General features: G+C 52.9%; 1 protein-coding gene across 4 annotated transcripts in view; it reads left to right on the top strand.

Moving 5' to 3' along the window:
• Positions 1–13,820, top strand: part of NOL4L (nucleolar protein 4 like) — a 126,045-nt gene extending 112,225 nt beyond the window's left edge. For 2 of the 4 annotated variants that reach the window (XM_071211631.1, XM_058286892.2), the window contains 6 exons: positions 279–538; positions 2,841–3,026; positions 3,111–3,302; positions 3,565–3,687; positions 4,227–4,428; positions 9,094–13,820. In XM_071211631.1, the coding sequence (XP_071067732.1) occupies positions 279–538; positions 2,841–3,026; positions 3,111–3,302; positions 3,565–3,687; positions 4,227–4,428; positions 9,094–9,314 (1,184 nt within the window). In that variant the 3' untranslated portion in view covers positions 9,315–13,820. Of the gene's footprint in view, positions 1–278; positions 557–2,840; positions 3,027–3,110; positions 3,303–3,564; positions 3,688–4,226; positions 4,429–9,093 lie in introns of all 4 variants that reach the window. The other 2 variants (XM_058286891.1, XM_071211632.1) reach the window with 1 other exon arrangement.
• The last annotated feature ends 3,506 nt before the right edge of the window (positions 13,821–17,326 follow it).

Genomic DNA, 17,326 nt, shown 5'->3' with positions numbered 1-17,326 from the left:
AAGCTGGGCCTCCTTTGGGCCTGGATGTGGGGTATGGAGGGGAAGCCTGCACGCTGTGCACACCCCCTGCCCCGGCCATGCCGCCCCGGACCACCCCACTGTCCACAGAGGAGCTCTATACCATTCCAGCTAAGGCTGGGGGCCGGGGCAAGGCTCTTAGAGCCTCCAGTGTGGGGACAGCAGGGTACCTCCTGCCCATGGATGCCCAGGAGGATAATGTGGGGCAGGGACTCCGTGGCAGGGGGCTGGGTGGGGTCTCACACCTACTCCTCTTGCAGACGACTCCTCCTCTGAGAGCGGCAGTGGCCATGGCTCCTCCACCCTGAACCCATCCACATCGAGCAGCACGCAGGGCGACCCCGCCTTCCCCGAGATGAATGGCAACGGCGCCGTGGCCCCCATGGACTTCACTGCCACCACTGAGGACCAGCCCATCAACCTTTGTGACAAGCTCCCGCCGGGCACGACGCTCGGCACACCCTCCTACCCCTCCGACGGCTGCGGCGCCGATGGGCTGCGGAGCCGCGTCAAGTACGGGGTAAAGAGCACCCCCGAGGTGCGTGGGCTGCCGGCGCCATCCCCCCCAAGCTGTGAGCCTCTTACTGCAGGGTCGTCGTGGGCTGATAGGAAATTGTACACGCCCAGGGCTTAGTTGAAGCCTGTCCACCTGCGACGGGGGGTTGACAACCCTTGCCTTGCTGGAAGTGATGGCTGAGGTGTGGCACAGCCTCTCATGACTGTCCCATCCCCTGGCTCAGGGACAGAATCTGCTGTGAATAACAGCAGTAAGTGGCCACACTCTGCACCGAGAGGCCCAAGACCTCACATTTCCTGGCTACTCTGCGTGCCTGTCTTCATTTTACAGAAGGTGGAGGAAAAGGGCAGGGCCTTTGGAAGCTCCAGGGATGTGGGTGAGGAGCAGAATGGGCAGGACAGGAGTCCCCTCCCTGCCACTGGCATTCCCATACCTTCCTGGGACCTTCCTCCCATCCTGCAAGCCTGCCTGCAGGCCCTCGAGGCTTTCTGCAGTGCAGTGCTGGGCTGGGGGCTTGTGAGCTCTCCTGGGATCTTCTCCTGCCAGGGCTGGGTGGTTAGAGGTGACTTGTTGTGCCCTACTCATACTCCTGGACACCCCTTTCCCTCCCTGGGCCTGATTTCTTTTCTTCAGAGAGTATGGGGGTGGCTGTCAGTGCGTGCCTCGGATGGGTGTTCAGTAGTCCCTCCAGCTCTGAGCTCAGGGCCTGGAAGCTTGGCTGGGAGCAGGTCCTGGCTGCAGCTCCATCTTTCCTGTTTTGGACCTGGTTCAGGAGGCAGATATGTCTACTGTCCCCATTGAGCAAAGAGCTGGAGAGGGCGAGTTTGCTCTGCAGGGCCCTTCCACCATTGCCCCTATGACCGTAGGCCACGTGTGGGCCAAAGACCGGGGGACGGGAAATGAGAGGGGAGCGTGCACACCGCTGAGGGCTCCTGTCTGAGTTTCTCAGGCTTTGTCTCCTTTACTAACACTGCTTAAGGATTTGGCTAAGGACCAGCTCAGGAATGTGACTTGCCCAGGGCCACACAGCCAACTGACAGTGAGCCCTTCACCCTGGAGATCTTTTGACTCTCCATTGCAACTTGGGCATGGCCCAGCTAGAGGCTGGGGAACACTGAGTGTCCCTATCCCCTTTAAAGTCTGTGTATGGAATAAGAGAAGGGCAATAGGCCAGGGACCCTGAGAGAGGCCCGTAGAGCTGGAAGGGTGATCCTGGGGAGAGAGGCTGGAGGGAAGATGCATGGGGGCAGGCCTGGTGGCGGCAGCCATTGCAGGAACCAGTGCACTGTTGGTGGTCAGTCTTCATTGACTATGTCCAGTGAGTGTTGTGAGTCCCTCTGTGCCCCCCAGACTGCAGTGACACATTGCAGGGTCTTCCCATGCCATTGTTTGTTCCCTGGGACTGACCTACCTGTTAGATGCTGACCTTCTTGAGGGCAGGGAGTGTCCCCAGGACCTTGCTAATCGGTGTCCAAATGAGTGGAGTCCAGACATGCCAGAGAGCTGCCCCAGAGCAGTATGTGCCCTGAAGGCAGGTGGTGTGGGCACGAGGCTGGAAAGGGACAGAAAGAGGGAGAAAGCAGAGACGAAGTGGGGAAATGATTCCAAGGAGAGATGGGGACAGGGGAGCTCGAGCAGGGGCTGCTCCAGGGCAGGAGTAGGGGAGTCAGACCCTCCTCTGCTCTAAGATGAGGTGACTGCTAGGGCAGCTTGGGCCTGATCCCCTTTCTAGACACATGCTTGGCACTGGGGCTCACAGTGTTTTCCTGGGAGGAGAGGAGGCAGGCAGGAGCTTCTGGAACATACTCTGCATACCTGTCACCCCGGCTGGCTCTCTTTCCCAGCCCGTCTGTTCCTCCTGCCAGACAGCATGCCTGGTGCTTTGGTGACAGCTCAGTTGTCAGCTCAGGGTTGCAGCCCCTTGGGGATCAGGGAGGAAACCCCCGTAGCGAAGACAGATCTTGGCACAGCAAGAAGAGGCTGGTGGGGGACCCTTCCCCTTGCCTGCTTTGGCAGGTCCTGGTATGGGCTCCACGCCGAGTGAAATGCTAAGTGCACTCAGCTCCACTAGGGTGCAGGCCTCGACTTGCACTATTGCACACAGCCTCCCTACAGGAGCCAGCACCTCCCAGGGTGGGAGGTGGCCTTTCTGTCCCCATTTCACAGGTGAAGGAAGTGGGGCCCTCACAGCTGTGGCTCATGTTGTGGCCACCCCAGTCCCCAAACTCACTGCCTGCAGGAGGCCAAGGTAAGGCCGTGGGCAGCCTCCCAGCCTGACCAGACCTTCCCTCGGGCCCCTCTTCAGTCCCCTCCCTACAGCTCTGGGAGCTACGACTCCATCAAGACAGAGGTCAGTGGCTGCCCCGAGGACCTGACCGTGGGCCGGGCTCCCACTGCAGACGACGACGACGATGACCACGACGACCACGAGGACAATGACAAGATGAATGACTCTGAGGGCATGGACCCCGAGCGCCTCAAGGCCTTCAATGTGAGTGCAGGCGAGGGCAAGGGTGGACAGGGCCAGTGGGGCCGCAGCCAGGACAGCTCTCCCCACAGCCCGCATCTCCCACAGATGTTCGTGCGCCTCTTTGTGGATGAGAACCTGGACCGCATGGTGCCCATCTCCAAGCAGCCCAAGGAGAAGATCCAGGCCATCATTGAGTCCTGCAGCCGGCAGTTCCCAGAGTTCCAGGAGCGGGCCCGCAAGCGCATCCGCACGTACCTCAAGTCCTGCCGCCGCATGAAGAAGAACGGCATGGAGATGGTGAGCCTGCCCCTCCCCAGCCCATACTCCCCCTGCACCACCGATCTCTGGCCACATACCCAGGACTTCTGGCATCCCGCGGCCAGACGCTTCACCCTTAAGCCGTTCAGTGGCCTGGGAAGCTGGCACGATGACCCCCATGTCACGGAGGGGAGCACTGAGGCAGAAAGGTCACACGGTGGCACCCATCCCTGGCTGCCCAACCCCAGGCCAGGGCCCCCAAGAGCCCCAAACACTGGCCCTGTTCCTGTTCTGCTCTCAGACGAGACCCACTCCTCCCCACCTGACCTCGGCCATGGCAGAAAACATTCTGGCAGCTGCCTGTGAAAGTGAGACGAGAAAAGCAGCCAAAAGGATGCGCCTGGAGATCTACCAATCCTCGCAGGTACTGCTCATGGCCAGCGGCTGTCAGCAAGCCCTCGGCAGGTGGACACGGGGGTGGAGGTCACACAGCCGCTCCCGGCTCCCTGTCTGCACATGCTGGGACCGCACATGCAGAGGCAGCACGGCAGAACGACCTCCAGATGGGCGTGGACTGGCAGGAAAGGTGGTGGGGGTGGAAGGAACAGAGGCCTTCAGTGACAAGGCCAAGCCAGAGGGAAGGTCCAAGAGTTGAGGAGTCAGGTCACAGAGAGCCCCGGAGACCTGGCAGTGGGATCAGGACTTCATCCCAAGACCAGACGGCCTTGAATGACTTTTCAGCTGAGAATTGACAGATGGAATCTGCTCCACAGAGGGAAGGGGGATTGGAAGTGGCCTTGGGGCAGGGTGACCAGGAGAGGGAGTAGATAGGACCCCACAGGTCAGGGCATGGTGATGGGTCCCAGGAACCCTGGGGCTGCAGCCCTCGTCCGCACTGTCCCCAGGGCCCATGGCCGGGGCCTCCTGCTCTGTGATTCCCAGCGCCCCGTCTCTCCTCCACAGGACGAGCCCATAGCCCTGGACAAGCAGCACTCCCGGGACTCCACAGCCATCACCCACTCCACCTATTCACTGCCAGCCTCCTCCTACTCCCAGGACCCCGTGTACGTCAACGGCGGCCTCAATTACAGCTACCGCAGTTACGGGGCCTTGGGCAGCAACCTGCAGCCCCCTGCTTCCCTCCAAACAGGAAATCACAGTAACGGTGAGTAGGGGCAGGGCCCAGGCTCTCTGGCTCCCTGAACTACCACCCAGGTCGGTCTGCACAGCAGCCCCAGGAAGCAGGTGGGCAGGTGAGATAATTCCCATTTTATGGATGCAGAAATCAGAGGCCAGAATGGGAAAGGGACTCCTGCGTGGCACAGGGAAGTCCTTAGCTATGGAAGGCGAGATAAACCTCAGCTGGTTAAAAAAAACCTCCCTCCTCGACCCACCCCCCCCAGTGACCCTTGCTGCAGTGCATGTTCACTGCGCTGCTGTCCCCAGGAGGGCCCCTGTGCTCATGCCTGTGCACAGTGCCCCTAGCCAAGGCCTGCTCTTTCCCTGAGCAGAGCCTGTGCCACACCCGTCACACCCCGCAGAGATGGTGGTCCCCATTTTATCTCGATAACCAAGGCCCAGTGTCACGCTGAGTGGTGACACAGCTGGCCCACATCAGCTGTGGCCTGGCAGCCCTGCAGGTAGCTCTGGTCAAGGAACATAGCCCCCTCTCCAAGCCTTAGGAGTAACCTCATTTGGGAGATGAAAGACCTTTTACTTGAGTGCTGGGCCTCATGGAGTCCCATTGGAGTCATGGGGGGCAAAGAGTAGGAGTGAGTGCCTCAGCTCCACTCCCACATCCTGGCTGAGCAGCTGTGTCTCAGGTAGCGCTGATGCAGACGGGACGACGGAACACAGACTGTTGTTGGAGAAACAGTCACCAAAGAGATAGAAGCTTCCTTGTCGTGTCAGGTGCTGTGCTGGGTGGGAACTAGAGTGGGAACCTCAGTATCATTCGCAGGGAAGCTGGAGGAAAACGGGTAAGGAATAGCCTAGAGCTGTTTCGGGGGCTGTGGACGGGGGTGGTGCTTGTAGGCCGGAGCACTGGAGGAAAGTGGGAGTGGACTGGGTGATGAGGCATGGCTGCTTGGGCTGGGCCCTTGGATTTTGTTTCCTGTGCAGTGGGAGCCACTGGGAGGTTCTGAGCAGAGGAGGGCTGTGCCTTGTATACTGCAGACAGCCCTCTGTCTGGCCTCATGGTGAGGGCAGGAGGCAGAAGCAGGGCGCTTCAAGGGTCATTAAAGGCAAGGCAGCGAGGGGAAGAGTTGATACCAAGTTGCTGCTTGAAGGGTCACTTGTTCCCAAGTCAGGGAACTTGCCTAAGAATTCCTCTCAAGGCCTGTTCCTGGGCAGCCAGGCGAGGGCGAGCCCTCCCCATGCAGGAAGCCCAGGCAGCGCCCCCCCCCCCCCCATTGCCCCCTGGCTTCAAGACCGAGGCATGCCCTGACCCAGCGCTCACCACGCCTCCCAGAACCAGGAAGTACGCTCAGGTCCCTGAAAGAGTCCTGCCCTGGCTTAACTTTTCATCCCTTCCTAATACTCTTAACCTAAAATAAGAGGCGCCTGGCCCTAATCCCTGAAGCTGAAGCTGAGTGGCTGTCCTGGGGCAGGCTGCTTTCCTTCTGGGAGAAGATTCAGTACCCTTGACAGCCCTGCAGAGTGGAGTCCTTGTGAGAGTGTTCTGGGCAGTTTGGGGTCCAGCAGAAGAGGTGGGGGGACCTGGCCTGGTCTCTCCAGGCCCCAGACTGTGGTGATCAGGTCTCCAGCTGATGCCACCCAGCAGGGCCCCCCCAGGGCCACAGCTGCACAGGTTCTGGCGGCCGCTCAGGAGGGTGCTGGGCCTGCTGCACTCCCCAGTCTGTTCACATCTACTCAGAGAGGCATGAGCACAGCCTTTCAGGGAGGCGGCTGGTTCTGCCCCTGCACATCCCAGGTCTCAGTCTCCCATCTGTGAGCACCCTGCTTCCTTAGTGGTGGGTGGTGCAGTCCCCAAGGAAGAGACCTGGTCATTTATGCCCTGCTCAGGGCAGCTCGGATCCTAGGAACACAGGTGCCTGGCTTAAAGACCATTTTTTAAATCTGATTTTGAGTCCAGTAACTGGAGAGGCAACTACATGCAGCTGTGTGGTTGCTGAGCCCCGCCTCATCCCCTTTCCCTGAGTTTTTCGTTGGTTTTGTACCTTTGTTGGGAAGCCATCCTAAGGGCTCAGAGTTCCTTGCTTTGGTCATTATGTTGTCACCTGGAGATGCAAATCGGTTTAGATAGAATTGGGCTCTGCCTGTTGTACCTGGGATCCTGGGCAGCTTGCACCTGCTCTGTCTCTTCCAGTGGCACCAGCAACCTGAGCTTTGGCTGCAACCAGAGCCTGCTGTGGGGATGGCTGTAGACCAGATTGGCTGCAGGAAATGGGCATGTTCTCCTTTCTGGGTATTAGCTACAGCAGCAGGAAAGAAGAAAAACCCTCAGCACAAGGGAGAAGGGGATAAGACTTGAGGACAGACAGAGGAAAGAAAGGGCCCTGGATACCCCTCTCACTGACCTGTGGCATACCGCTCCAGACATCTTCTTGCCTCTGCCATTCCCAGGCACCATCCATAGGGAAGAAGGAGCCACCCAGGAGGCACCAGACTCTCCCCTCGCCATCCATGCAGGCCCAGGCCCACTGTATCCAGGATCCGGCAGAGGCGCCCCTGGTCCTGTGTCACTGCCCTGCGGGGCACAGGCGCAGGAGCCGAGCACCTGCTTGGCTGCTGTTTCCAACAATCCACAGCCCCTCTCCTTCCTCCTGCATTTGATTGTAACAGATTTAACTGTCCCCTTGGCTCTCAATTTCAAGGACATTCCTTAGCAAACCAGTTTCTAGGACCTCCCTTCTTGACATTCACATTTTCTGGTTAGAAAGGAAATAACCCCATGTGACAGACTGTCCCATTGCAAACTTCAAATCTTCCTTCCCCATTTGGGGGCTGCACTCACTTCTCTTTTAGCAGCAGTCAGATTTCTCTCATTTTTTCCAAGATGTTACCTCTGGTCTAAATGTCTTCAGTGACAGAGCTTGCCCATCTCTCTTTTATAGCAGCATAAAAACTGCCACTGTAGATATAATTATGAGCCAAACCAGACATCAGAACCTACAGGGTGGCGGGGACACGGCTATTGACCAAGGGCAACCTCATTCCCGCCCCCTGGCTAGGATGACCTGGGGGAGGGAGTCAAGGGTCAGGGCCCAGAATGCCCTAGTTGGGCCAAGGAAGGCCTCCCTGAGAATGGTGCAGCCCCACACCCCATGTCCTCTCTTCTCTGGCTATTTTCTTGCTGAACAACCCCAAAGGATTGCTTTTCAAACCCCAGGAGCTTCCAGGTCTCCCAGGGGCCCATTCGGAAAGCCCCTTAGAGCTGTTGGGAAGCCCTTTCCTAGCAGCCAGCCCCTGCGGGCTGAGAGACCTCCCCACGGCCGCCGTACTCTGTGCTGCAAGTGTCGCAGCAGCGTCCGCAGTTTGCAGATGAGGAATCTAAGGCTCAGAGAGGCCAAGCATCGCCCACGTAGTGGCAGAGCCAGGACACACATCTGAGCTCACAGCATTGTAAAGCCAGTCACCCTACCATGTAGAGCTCCTGAGGAACCCCTCCTTCCCCTACACACACGCACACACCTGGTATGTTCCAGAGGACTTCCACTTCCCTCTGTGCTGCCACTGTCCAAGGATAAAGGGGAAGGTGATTTCTCCTGACACTTTCCTGGGCCCCCTCACACACATCGCACAGTCTTCCGTCCCTGCAATATTAACCGTCCACCTCCTTTGGGCTGCTATCTCCTAGCATGTTAAGTTGTTGATGGGCATAAAAACTGCTTGAAATAAGGGGGTTTCTAGGTACTGAGGCTCATCAGAACAAGGTTTAGCACACCCAGCCCCTTCCTCCGGCATTCATCCACCGTTTCTCCCCTGGGGGGTGCCGTCATGGTTCAGATTGGTCTAGCCCCTACCCCTTTCCCACATGCAGCCAGGGACACAGGTCTCTTTCTTGGTTCACTCCACTGGACAGAACCCCTTCCATCCTGAGCACATGCCAATGTTTTCTTTTCCTGGACTTTTGTGGCTCCACCCTGGACCCATTCCAGGTTTTCCCCCAGAATGCCCCTTCTCTAAGGTGGTGTTCCCCCGTCCACCTGAAGAGTTCCTTAGACACCATTTTTGCTTACAGCCTCCCTGTTTGGGGAGGAATAGCAGACAGATCCCAGTTGCTCACCATGCTGACAGCCCTCCTTTTTGATCCCACTGTTACTTCCCATTCCCAGGCAGTCTGCTCACCATTGGGAAGAGTCAGGACTAAGTTGAGCCAGGCTGGCAGGGAGTTCTCTACCCTGAAGTTGCCACTGCCTCAGCTGGGACCACAGCTGGTGGCTGTGTGTCTGATACGGGAGGTCCATCTTGGGGGACCCCTCACGGTCATCAGAAAGCGTGTGTAGTCAGTGCCAGGGAGCGAGGGCAGCGGGCAGCTCTGCCTGACACCAAAGTCCACACCCTGGTTCTGGGTCACCTGCCTCGGAACGCACAGCGCAGGGCACACATTCACTGCGTGACCTTAGGCAGACCCCTCAGCTTCCGGAGCCTCAGCAAGATCACCCTGAGGACCGAGAGCCCCCATGTCACGTGCCTGCCCTGGGTCCAGACCCTATCCTGGACACTGGGGATGTAGCCAGCGATGAGACGAGGCCGCAGACCGAGGGCCTGACTGGCCACACAGAAGACACCAGGACATGGCAGCTATGATGCGCTAAGTACCACACAGTGTCCGGGCCCACCTCACCCTCTCTCTCCCTCTCCATAGGGCCCACGGACCTCAGCATGAAAGGCGGGGCCTCCTCCACCTCCACCACGCCCACCCCCACCCCATCCAGCAACAGCACCAGCAGGACCATGCCCACCGCCCAGCTCAGCCCCACGGAGATCAGCGCCGTGCGGCAGCTCATTGCTGGCTACCGGGAGTCTGCTGCCTTCCTCCTGCGCTCTGCAGATGAACTGGAAAACCTCATCCTACAGCAGAACTGACACCCGCAGGCGCCTGGTGTGCGCGACCCTAGGAAAGGAGGTTGCCCCGGCCCCAGCTTCCTGCCTCACCAGTTGGTACTTTTGTTTTTGAGAGGTGGGATCCAAAAAAGCTGTTTCTAGCCACACTCCAAGCACCTGAGACTTTGGGCACAAGGACACTTTTTTGTTTTTCTTTTTGTTTTTTGGAATCTCATCACATGGGTGCTCTGACCTGCTTGGAAGAGGCCTATGGGGCAGCTCTGGAAGGGTTGGGGCTCCCCTGACAAGGCACTGGGGCTGCAGCTCTATTTAGAATAAACTTCGTGGACCCTGATGTTAGAATCCCATCCCCAGATAATTACCTTTCAAGTCTTAGGTGAGCAGAATTGCATATTTATTGAGAAAAACAAAGTGGACCCCTTCTTCCTCTACCCTTAGTAATTTATTTTTCTGAAAATGGATTCTTTTGTGTTTGTACAGATTGCCAGTCTGTGTCTGTCTGATCAGAAGGATGTATCCCTGTGACCTAACATTCCATAGCACTACACTGATGGGGCCGGGGGCCAGTGGGCAGGGCAGACGGCCAACAGCCGTCTCTCCGAGTGGCAGTGCACCCTCAAGAAGGCCACCGGCCCTCAGCCAGGCTGTCCCAGTGCAGCTACAGGGACGCTGCCTGGTGCCTCCAGGCACCTCCAAGCCTGAGGGCTTCACCCATACCCATTGCAAAGCAGAAACAAAAAAAGGCACCCCTACCCCATTCTCCAGTAGCTCCAGTCACACGGTCACCTGTATTCTACCTCACACTCCAGCGTGGGCTTTTTCCAGGATATGCCCTGAGCCTGTTCCAAATGGCTGTCCCCCCAATTCCCCTATAGGGTGTCTGTCTGGGAGGTAAGTCCAAACTGGTGTGTCCAGGAACTGGAGTCTATAGAGGGCCCTGTCCCCCTCAGCCAGCAACTTGGCAGTCCCCTGGCCTGACCCTCTCAGCCACTCTAAAGGACAGTGGTAAGAGATGGCAGCTGGACAGCAGGGCCCTGCCCACCCATTCCCAGGGAGCTGGGTCTGAACACTTCACCACGAGGGCCTATGCCCTCAGACTCCTGCCAAGAAGGGCCTATTTCTTCAGGGTGAGCCTCTGGCCATCAGGCAACCACTGGACAGGAAAGGCAGCTGCATGCTCCTGGGAAGTTTGCTGCTCTCTCCCCTTTGCCTCGGTGTTGGAGTAAAGGGATCCAAGTGGAGAAGCCACTTGGGTTATCCTAGGACCAGCCCTTCTGGAGGGGCCAGTCCTGGAACAAACCCATAATCCCTGGAGTGTGAACAAGGGTGAAAAGAAGCTGGCCTGGTTTCCTTCCTCCCTGATAGGCACTTCCTCTTGCTCAGTGCAATACCTAACAGTGCTGCTAAAACCAGGGATTCGCCCAGACCTCACAAGGCCCTTGCGGCCTCTCCATGCAACACTTCTGTAGCCATGACAGCAGCCCTGCTGCCCCTGCCGCATGGGAGGGGAGGCTCTTCTGCCCGTCCCTGCCCAGAGCTGGCAGAAGCCCTCTGTTGCCTTTCCTCCGTCAGAGCAAAGAGGCCCGAGGGGAGCCAGGGCCACTCAACCCCACAGCAGGACCCTTGCCCAAACCAGCTCTTCTGCAGCCAAATGCCTGTTGCAGTCATGGCACTGTCTCCCAGCACAGTGGCAGCCCACCCCTCAGGAAGGGAGCAGAGGGGGCTCCAGCATGGAGGCCACCACCTTGCCTCGGATCCAGAAACTGAAAGGTAGGGTGCCCTGTCCCCATGCTTAGTTTCAGCCTAGAGGTTGGGGGTGGTCTTTTCTCTTTCGAATGGCCTCCAACACCCCACCCAGCCACACCACCTCTGCCTTCCATCTGACCAATTCCCAGGCCTCTGGTCAGAGCCAAGACACCTGAGACTCACCCTTAGCACAGCACAAACTAGTGCCCAAGGCCTCTCCCACACCCCAGCCAGCCACACGTCCACCCCCCACCTGCTCAGTACTACTTCCGGACATTTGAATTTGTGTAAATATTTATTTTTGTGTGTGAACAATACTACAAAGTAATCAGTAGATCTTTTGCAAAATGTTACCCCAGGCAATTTGTGAAAATCTTAATGTTAAAAAATGGCAGAGACAATCGCCGCCTTAGAATTCTTGGTATCAGTTGTTTAACATGTCATTTCTCCTCCCTGAGGCAGTACTTAAGCTAGACACAATTTGCATTTTTTGGCTGACAAGAGAAAGACTGGGGAAGGGGCTTCCCCTAACATCCCATGCAAGGGATTATATTGAAAGCTCAGTATAAGCTACAGTCTGAAGTCATGTTTTTTGGAGTTCGAGCTGTTGTAACTACCTTCAGCCTGCCTTAGTACTGCGGTAAGAGCATAGGTTCCATGTTTGTTTGTTTTTTGTTTTAAGAGAAAGGAAACAATGCTAGTGGTAAAAGAGCATGAGGGCTGCTAGCAGCCCCTCTAAAACCATGGATTCTGCATGCTGACACCACCTATTGGGTGGGCTCCTTTTGTTCCCAGAGAGGCTACACCTGAGCCCTGGTGATGCAGCATATGGAGCAAGTTAATTGTGTGGAAACAGGATTCCATTAGTTCAGTCAGGGAACTTGTTCTGTTTTGCTTTTAAAAAATGCAGCTTCAACCCTTTCCCTCTCCTGACTTGGAGAGCATCAAAGAGCTGGTTCTGGTGAACCAAGCTCGCTGCTGTCCCACCTTCTCTCCCCCAAAACACTTCCAAAGCTCTTGTCCAACAGCAATTTAAAATTCTTACGGAGGGCCTCAGGACACAAATTAATCATTTGGGATCCTAAATTAAAAAGGAAATGTAAGAGCAGAATAACTAATTCCAGTGTCTTTGCAGGGTGCCAATCCCAGGAGAAGGGTAGAATTAGGGAAGTGGGAATTTGGTTTTAGTGGTGAGTCATTTAGTAAACCAGTGTGTATAACCCACCTGAAACCCATTTCACCATCACCGTGCATCCAAAGTTTATCCCTAAGGACAGTGTTGGGGGGAGGGGAGCAGGCAAGGGGCTAGGAAGAAAACAGATGATTTCAAACAGGTGGAACCCATCCATTCCTATTCCCAAGGGCCACTTTTGACTCCAGGGGTGGTTATAGGATTAACTACCAGTTCATCTTCAAAATGCTGCTTTGAACTCAGAGGGTTGATACTTTTAATTTGTAATTTTTTTGTAAAACTTTTTACAAGATAGTAAAGTATTTCACCAGAATACCAGTTTCAATCCGTCCATGGTCTGATTTTTATATAATTTAGTGGTGCTTTAGAAACTTTTGTTTTTGTTGTTCCTGAGCTAAGCTCAATCCTTTTTCGCCTGTATCTACCTAAGACCAATGTGAACCTTTGTATTTTTGCTCCTAATTTTGGACTCAGTGAAAGTGTACTGTTTACATGTACAGATGCCCCCAGTCCCTGTGTGTTCCACAAGACTTGCTCTTGAGGAGGAAGATGCACCTCACTAAGCTCATCTGCTTAGCAGAGCCACAAAGCAAAACCTCTCACTTTTTACCCATGTTTCCACCTAAAAAGAAAAACAAAAGAAAAAAACCTATACCATAGAGAACTCAGATTTCCTGGAAAACACTTTACTAAGCTCAGAAAATCCTTTCCACATGTCAGATGGCCCATATGCATTTATTGTGTGGTCCATTTAGGAACAGAGTGAAGATCAAGACCTCTGATTGGTCTTTGGTGGGTAACGGCGTGGACAGATGAAAAGTGAAGGCAGGCGGGACTCAGCTGCGGAACTGTGGGAGGTATATAGTTCTCCCGGCAGTCTGGGAACAGGAAGGTCAATATGACTCATGGTCTTTAGGGTCAAGCCACCAGGATTTAGGGATAACTAAAGAGGTCTTCCATCCTCTGGCATAATTTAGATGTTTTAGAAAAATGAGAGTTCCACATCCAAGATGAGAGTTTGACTTTCCAGTGCAGGTGGTAAAAGCATTTCTTCAGGGTTCCCCTGGAGGCAGCTCATTTGTAAGGCATCACCTCTAGGGAGAGGCAGAGAGCTCCAGACAGTAAGCATGTGGCACTTAAGGCAAATAGTGAATGGCACCAACTTTAAAAGGTGACCCTTTATTACTTAATCAATGGCTTCACATCTAAATTATATTTTTACAGATATGCACCTATGCAACTTAACGTGGCTCTTCTAAGCAGGTGAGGACTTCCTCCTCAATGCTCTCTATAGAAGTTATTTGTGTTCTATATAGTGAGTTTTTCCAGTAAATGTGGCTTAATATTTTAATTCTTAGAATGTGTCTTCTCTATGTGATGCAACTAAATTCTGTTTGTGGAATGACTAGCACAGGCCAACTCCCTCACCCCTCACTTAACAAAAGACCAATGAGCTGTTAATCGAGCTGTTATCTCCATGGTATTACTTGCTAAATGCACTGATTTCATAAGTATGTGGAATCCTTTTTCTTTCGAATCTGTATATCATATATAAGACTGAATCTACTTAATAAACACTGAATAACAAACAATGTTTTATTTCCATTGTCCTATGAACAACAGCACAGCCAGCTAGTTCTCTTCCTTCCAAATCTATTTTTCCCTGAAACACCTTTCTCCTAGTAAATTCTGCCTTCTACTAGCCAATAATCTAGGCACATAGGTCCTTGGTATATTTTCTTGAGCAAATAAAGGGAAGGAAACCAACCTTTTCTATCAGTTGCAAGAACCTAGGGAAAGCTTAAGATGTACCTTATATTGACTTCACAATAAACTTACAGGTAGGTATTCTTATTCCCATGCAGAATAAGGAAACAGAGATTCCACCAGCTACAGGCCTTGCCTGAATTCAGTGACCAAGCTATGACTAAAACCAGCTCTATTTGAATACAAAACTTGCACTCTTTCCACTACCTCTCACCCCGGTGCATGGCTCTTCAATTAACTAACACAAAATTCATGCAACAAGCCTTAAATGCTAGTTTGGAAAAACTGAGGAACTATGGTCTCTGGTTCTGAGTACTTGCAGAGTCTTCTTTTTAAACTGAAATTTAAAAATTTCACCTCCATCATCTCATCCATTTTAGGTACATCTCACGCAGCCCATGCCAGCCAACATCTTACCTCACAGTAACATGCTGCAGCTCTACAGGAGCACTGGGACCTCCAGGAGAAATCACGAGTACAGAAAAGTGCTGGTGTATCCCAGTCAGGCTTCTTTAAATGGGGGTCCAGACAAATGCTGCCTTGAATGGTGGACTGAAATTTACTCAAGGTTAAAACAGGCAAACCTGACCGAGTTAGGAGGAGGGTGGTAGTGGTGGAAGGACAGGCATATAGTGCACATTTAAAATACTTTAAAGGCACTAGAGAGTTAGAGGAAACCTGAAATAGTCTTTGCAAAGCCATCTCTCCCCTCCTTGATCCACCTTTTGTAGAAACCCAGATTTTCTTTTTACCAGAATACTGAAGTCAGGGATTCTTAAATGAGGGGTCTAGCTGCCCAAGGAGCTCATGAACCCTCTTAAACAGAATGTAAAATTTTGCATGTATGCGCATTCTTGAGGGGAAAGGACCATAGAATCCATTGGGTTCTCAGAGGAGTCCCTATAGAACCACTGACCTGAGGTAAAGCAGCACTGGCAACTATCTTTTACTCAGTTTTTCTTCTAGAGCTTTCATCTACATCTTTTGATAGAGAGATGTTCACCTTCAGGCCTTCCAATCTGATGCACAGAGAAAAGAGGCAGCATGAGGCACTGTCAAATTTTTAAGTAGTTATCACCCAGGTCACAAATCCAACCTTCCCCATCACTTCAAATGTTGCCCATGTACAGAGGGCAGTATTTCATGCACCACCTCCTCTCATGGCAGCCAGGGTCAGTGGACACTTTGTCCACCAAGGTACCTGATACAAGTAGGCTGCTTTACTGCTGTGCGCAAGGAGTGCCAGCCCACGCAGGGATAACCCTGCGTAAGGGTGCCCCCCGCACAAGGAGTGGCCCCTGTGTAAGGAAAGCCACCTTGCACAAAACCGCAGCCTGCTCAGGAGTGGTGCCACACACACGGAGAGCTGACGCAGCAAGATGACGCAACGAAGAGACAGATCCCCAGTGCTGCCTGATGAGAATACAAGTGGACACAGAAGAACACATAGCGAATGGATACAGACAACAGACAATGGCCAGGAGGGGTGAGGGGGGAATAAAAAACAAACAAAAACACATTAATGATACCTCACCAGGCCTGTTAATAGTCTTTCCTTATTTTGAAACATCATGTTCCCGTCCTTTGGGGAACATAAGCACAAGTCTCCCCTGCTAAGTGGTCATTCTCTAAATTCAAGACCACAACTTAACAAGGTAGTGTGAGACCGAAAATCAGACCTCAACTTACTCCCCATCCCAACTCCTCAGCCTGCTCAGCCTGACACAGGGCCCACTACTTGACAGCTCCCTTCTGGGAAAAAGATGAAACAGGAGGCAGTAGCTGTACAGATTTTTACTTTAGTTTCCTACAGCTATTATTGTCTGGCCTGGTCCAAGCTAATAGGCATTAAGTATTTCCTATGTATCAGGCACTAACAGCCAACCTTATGAAGTAGAAACTATTATCCCCAAATCACAGACGGGAAAATTGGCAAAACGGTTAAGTAACTTGCCCCAAGATCACAGAGCTGGTATGAAGCAGAGCCTCGTACTCCAACCCATTACACTAATCTACCTCTAGTGAGATGCAACTAAAGTCAAACATCAATATCAAGCAAAATTCAACTGGCTACATAAGGTCCCAGACTTGGATTCTAATGCATTCTAAGCAACTGGAAATATAAGTGGGCAAATGAATTCTCTGACACACAAAGGCACAAGGGCACATGACCACCACCAGGCAGTTATCCAGTCACCACAGAGCCACATAACCATAAATTTTTAAATGGAGCTTCTGTTGAAGGGCAATGTTGCAAAATCGCAGCTTGAGCTGCCTCAAAGTGTTCCATCACATAAAAATTAAAATCTTCCCCAATTCACAGGAAGAAATGTGTGTGTGTGTGTATAAGACTTATTTTACTCATTTATCCCCTTCCCCTTGTTGTTTTGCACTGTCTGTTCTCTGTGTCCATTTGCTGTGGGCTGTGTCTGTGTATCTTCTTTCAGAGGCACCAGGAACCAAATCTGGGACCTCTGTTGCTTGCTGTCTTGCTCATCTTCTCCAGTAGACATCAGAAACTGGACCCAGGACCACCTATGTGGTAGGCAGGAGCTCAATCACTTGAGCTACATACACATCTCCTGGACATATACATTTTAACCTTTTCTTCTATAATTTTTTAAACTTCTGCCTTAATTTATATACTAATACAGAGTTACTGATAAGCATTACTGTTCCAGGATGCCATCCACTAGGTATCCTGATCTAAGACTTACTCAACCAGCATCAGACTCCACCTTCTTTGCCAGTACCTCCTTCACTGCTGCCCGATGCTTCGGAAAGAGCTACAAGCTTGTGTTTTGGCTTCAAAGTTGGAACTGGTCACCCTCCCCACAGAGATAATCAGCCATTAGGAATCCATTCAGCAACCTCAATCTCGGCGAGACAGTTTGGATGAGCAGCTGTGGAGGGGTGTCACCATTTACGGCTTTGATTCACAAGGGAAAGGCATTCTCATTACATTCATTAAAGGATTTCTACTTCCAGTAAACAGTGGAAGTCATGCACAGTTCAATTCATGTACAGTCTGAAGACCCATAAAGCTGACAAGACATTCTTTCTGAACTAACCTCACATAAGAAGTCACAGGGAACAGGTACAGCTCAATGGTTGAGCTCCTGCTTTGCAAGTACCAGGTCCCAGGTTAAATCCCTGGGTACCTGCTAAACACACACACACACACACACAAAGAGCCACATATACAAGAAAATTAGCTTGAGTCAAGGTGAAGGGAACTTGCATTTACTCTTCCCAATACAGCTTCTGCACTCCAGCTTGACCTCCCAACACCAACAGGGTGGCCACAGAAGATGACTGAGACCACAAA

The sequence above is a fragment of the Dasypus novemcinctus genome, chromosome 24, assembly GCF_030445035.2.
Source record: "Dasypus novemcinctus isolate mDasNov1 chromosome 24, mDasNov1.1.hap2, whole genome shotgun sequence".
Lineage (NCBI taxonomy): Eukaryota > Metazoa > Chordata > Mammalia > Cingulata > Dasypodidae > Dasypus > Dasypus novemcinctus.
The sequence above is the reverse complement of the archived record's forward strand: the minus strand, read 5'-3'. Positions and strand labels throughout refer to the sequence as shown.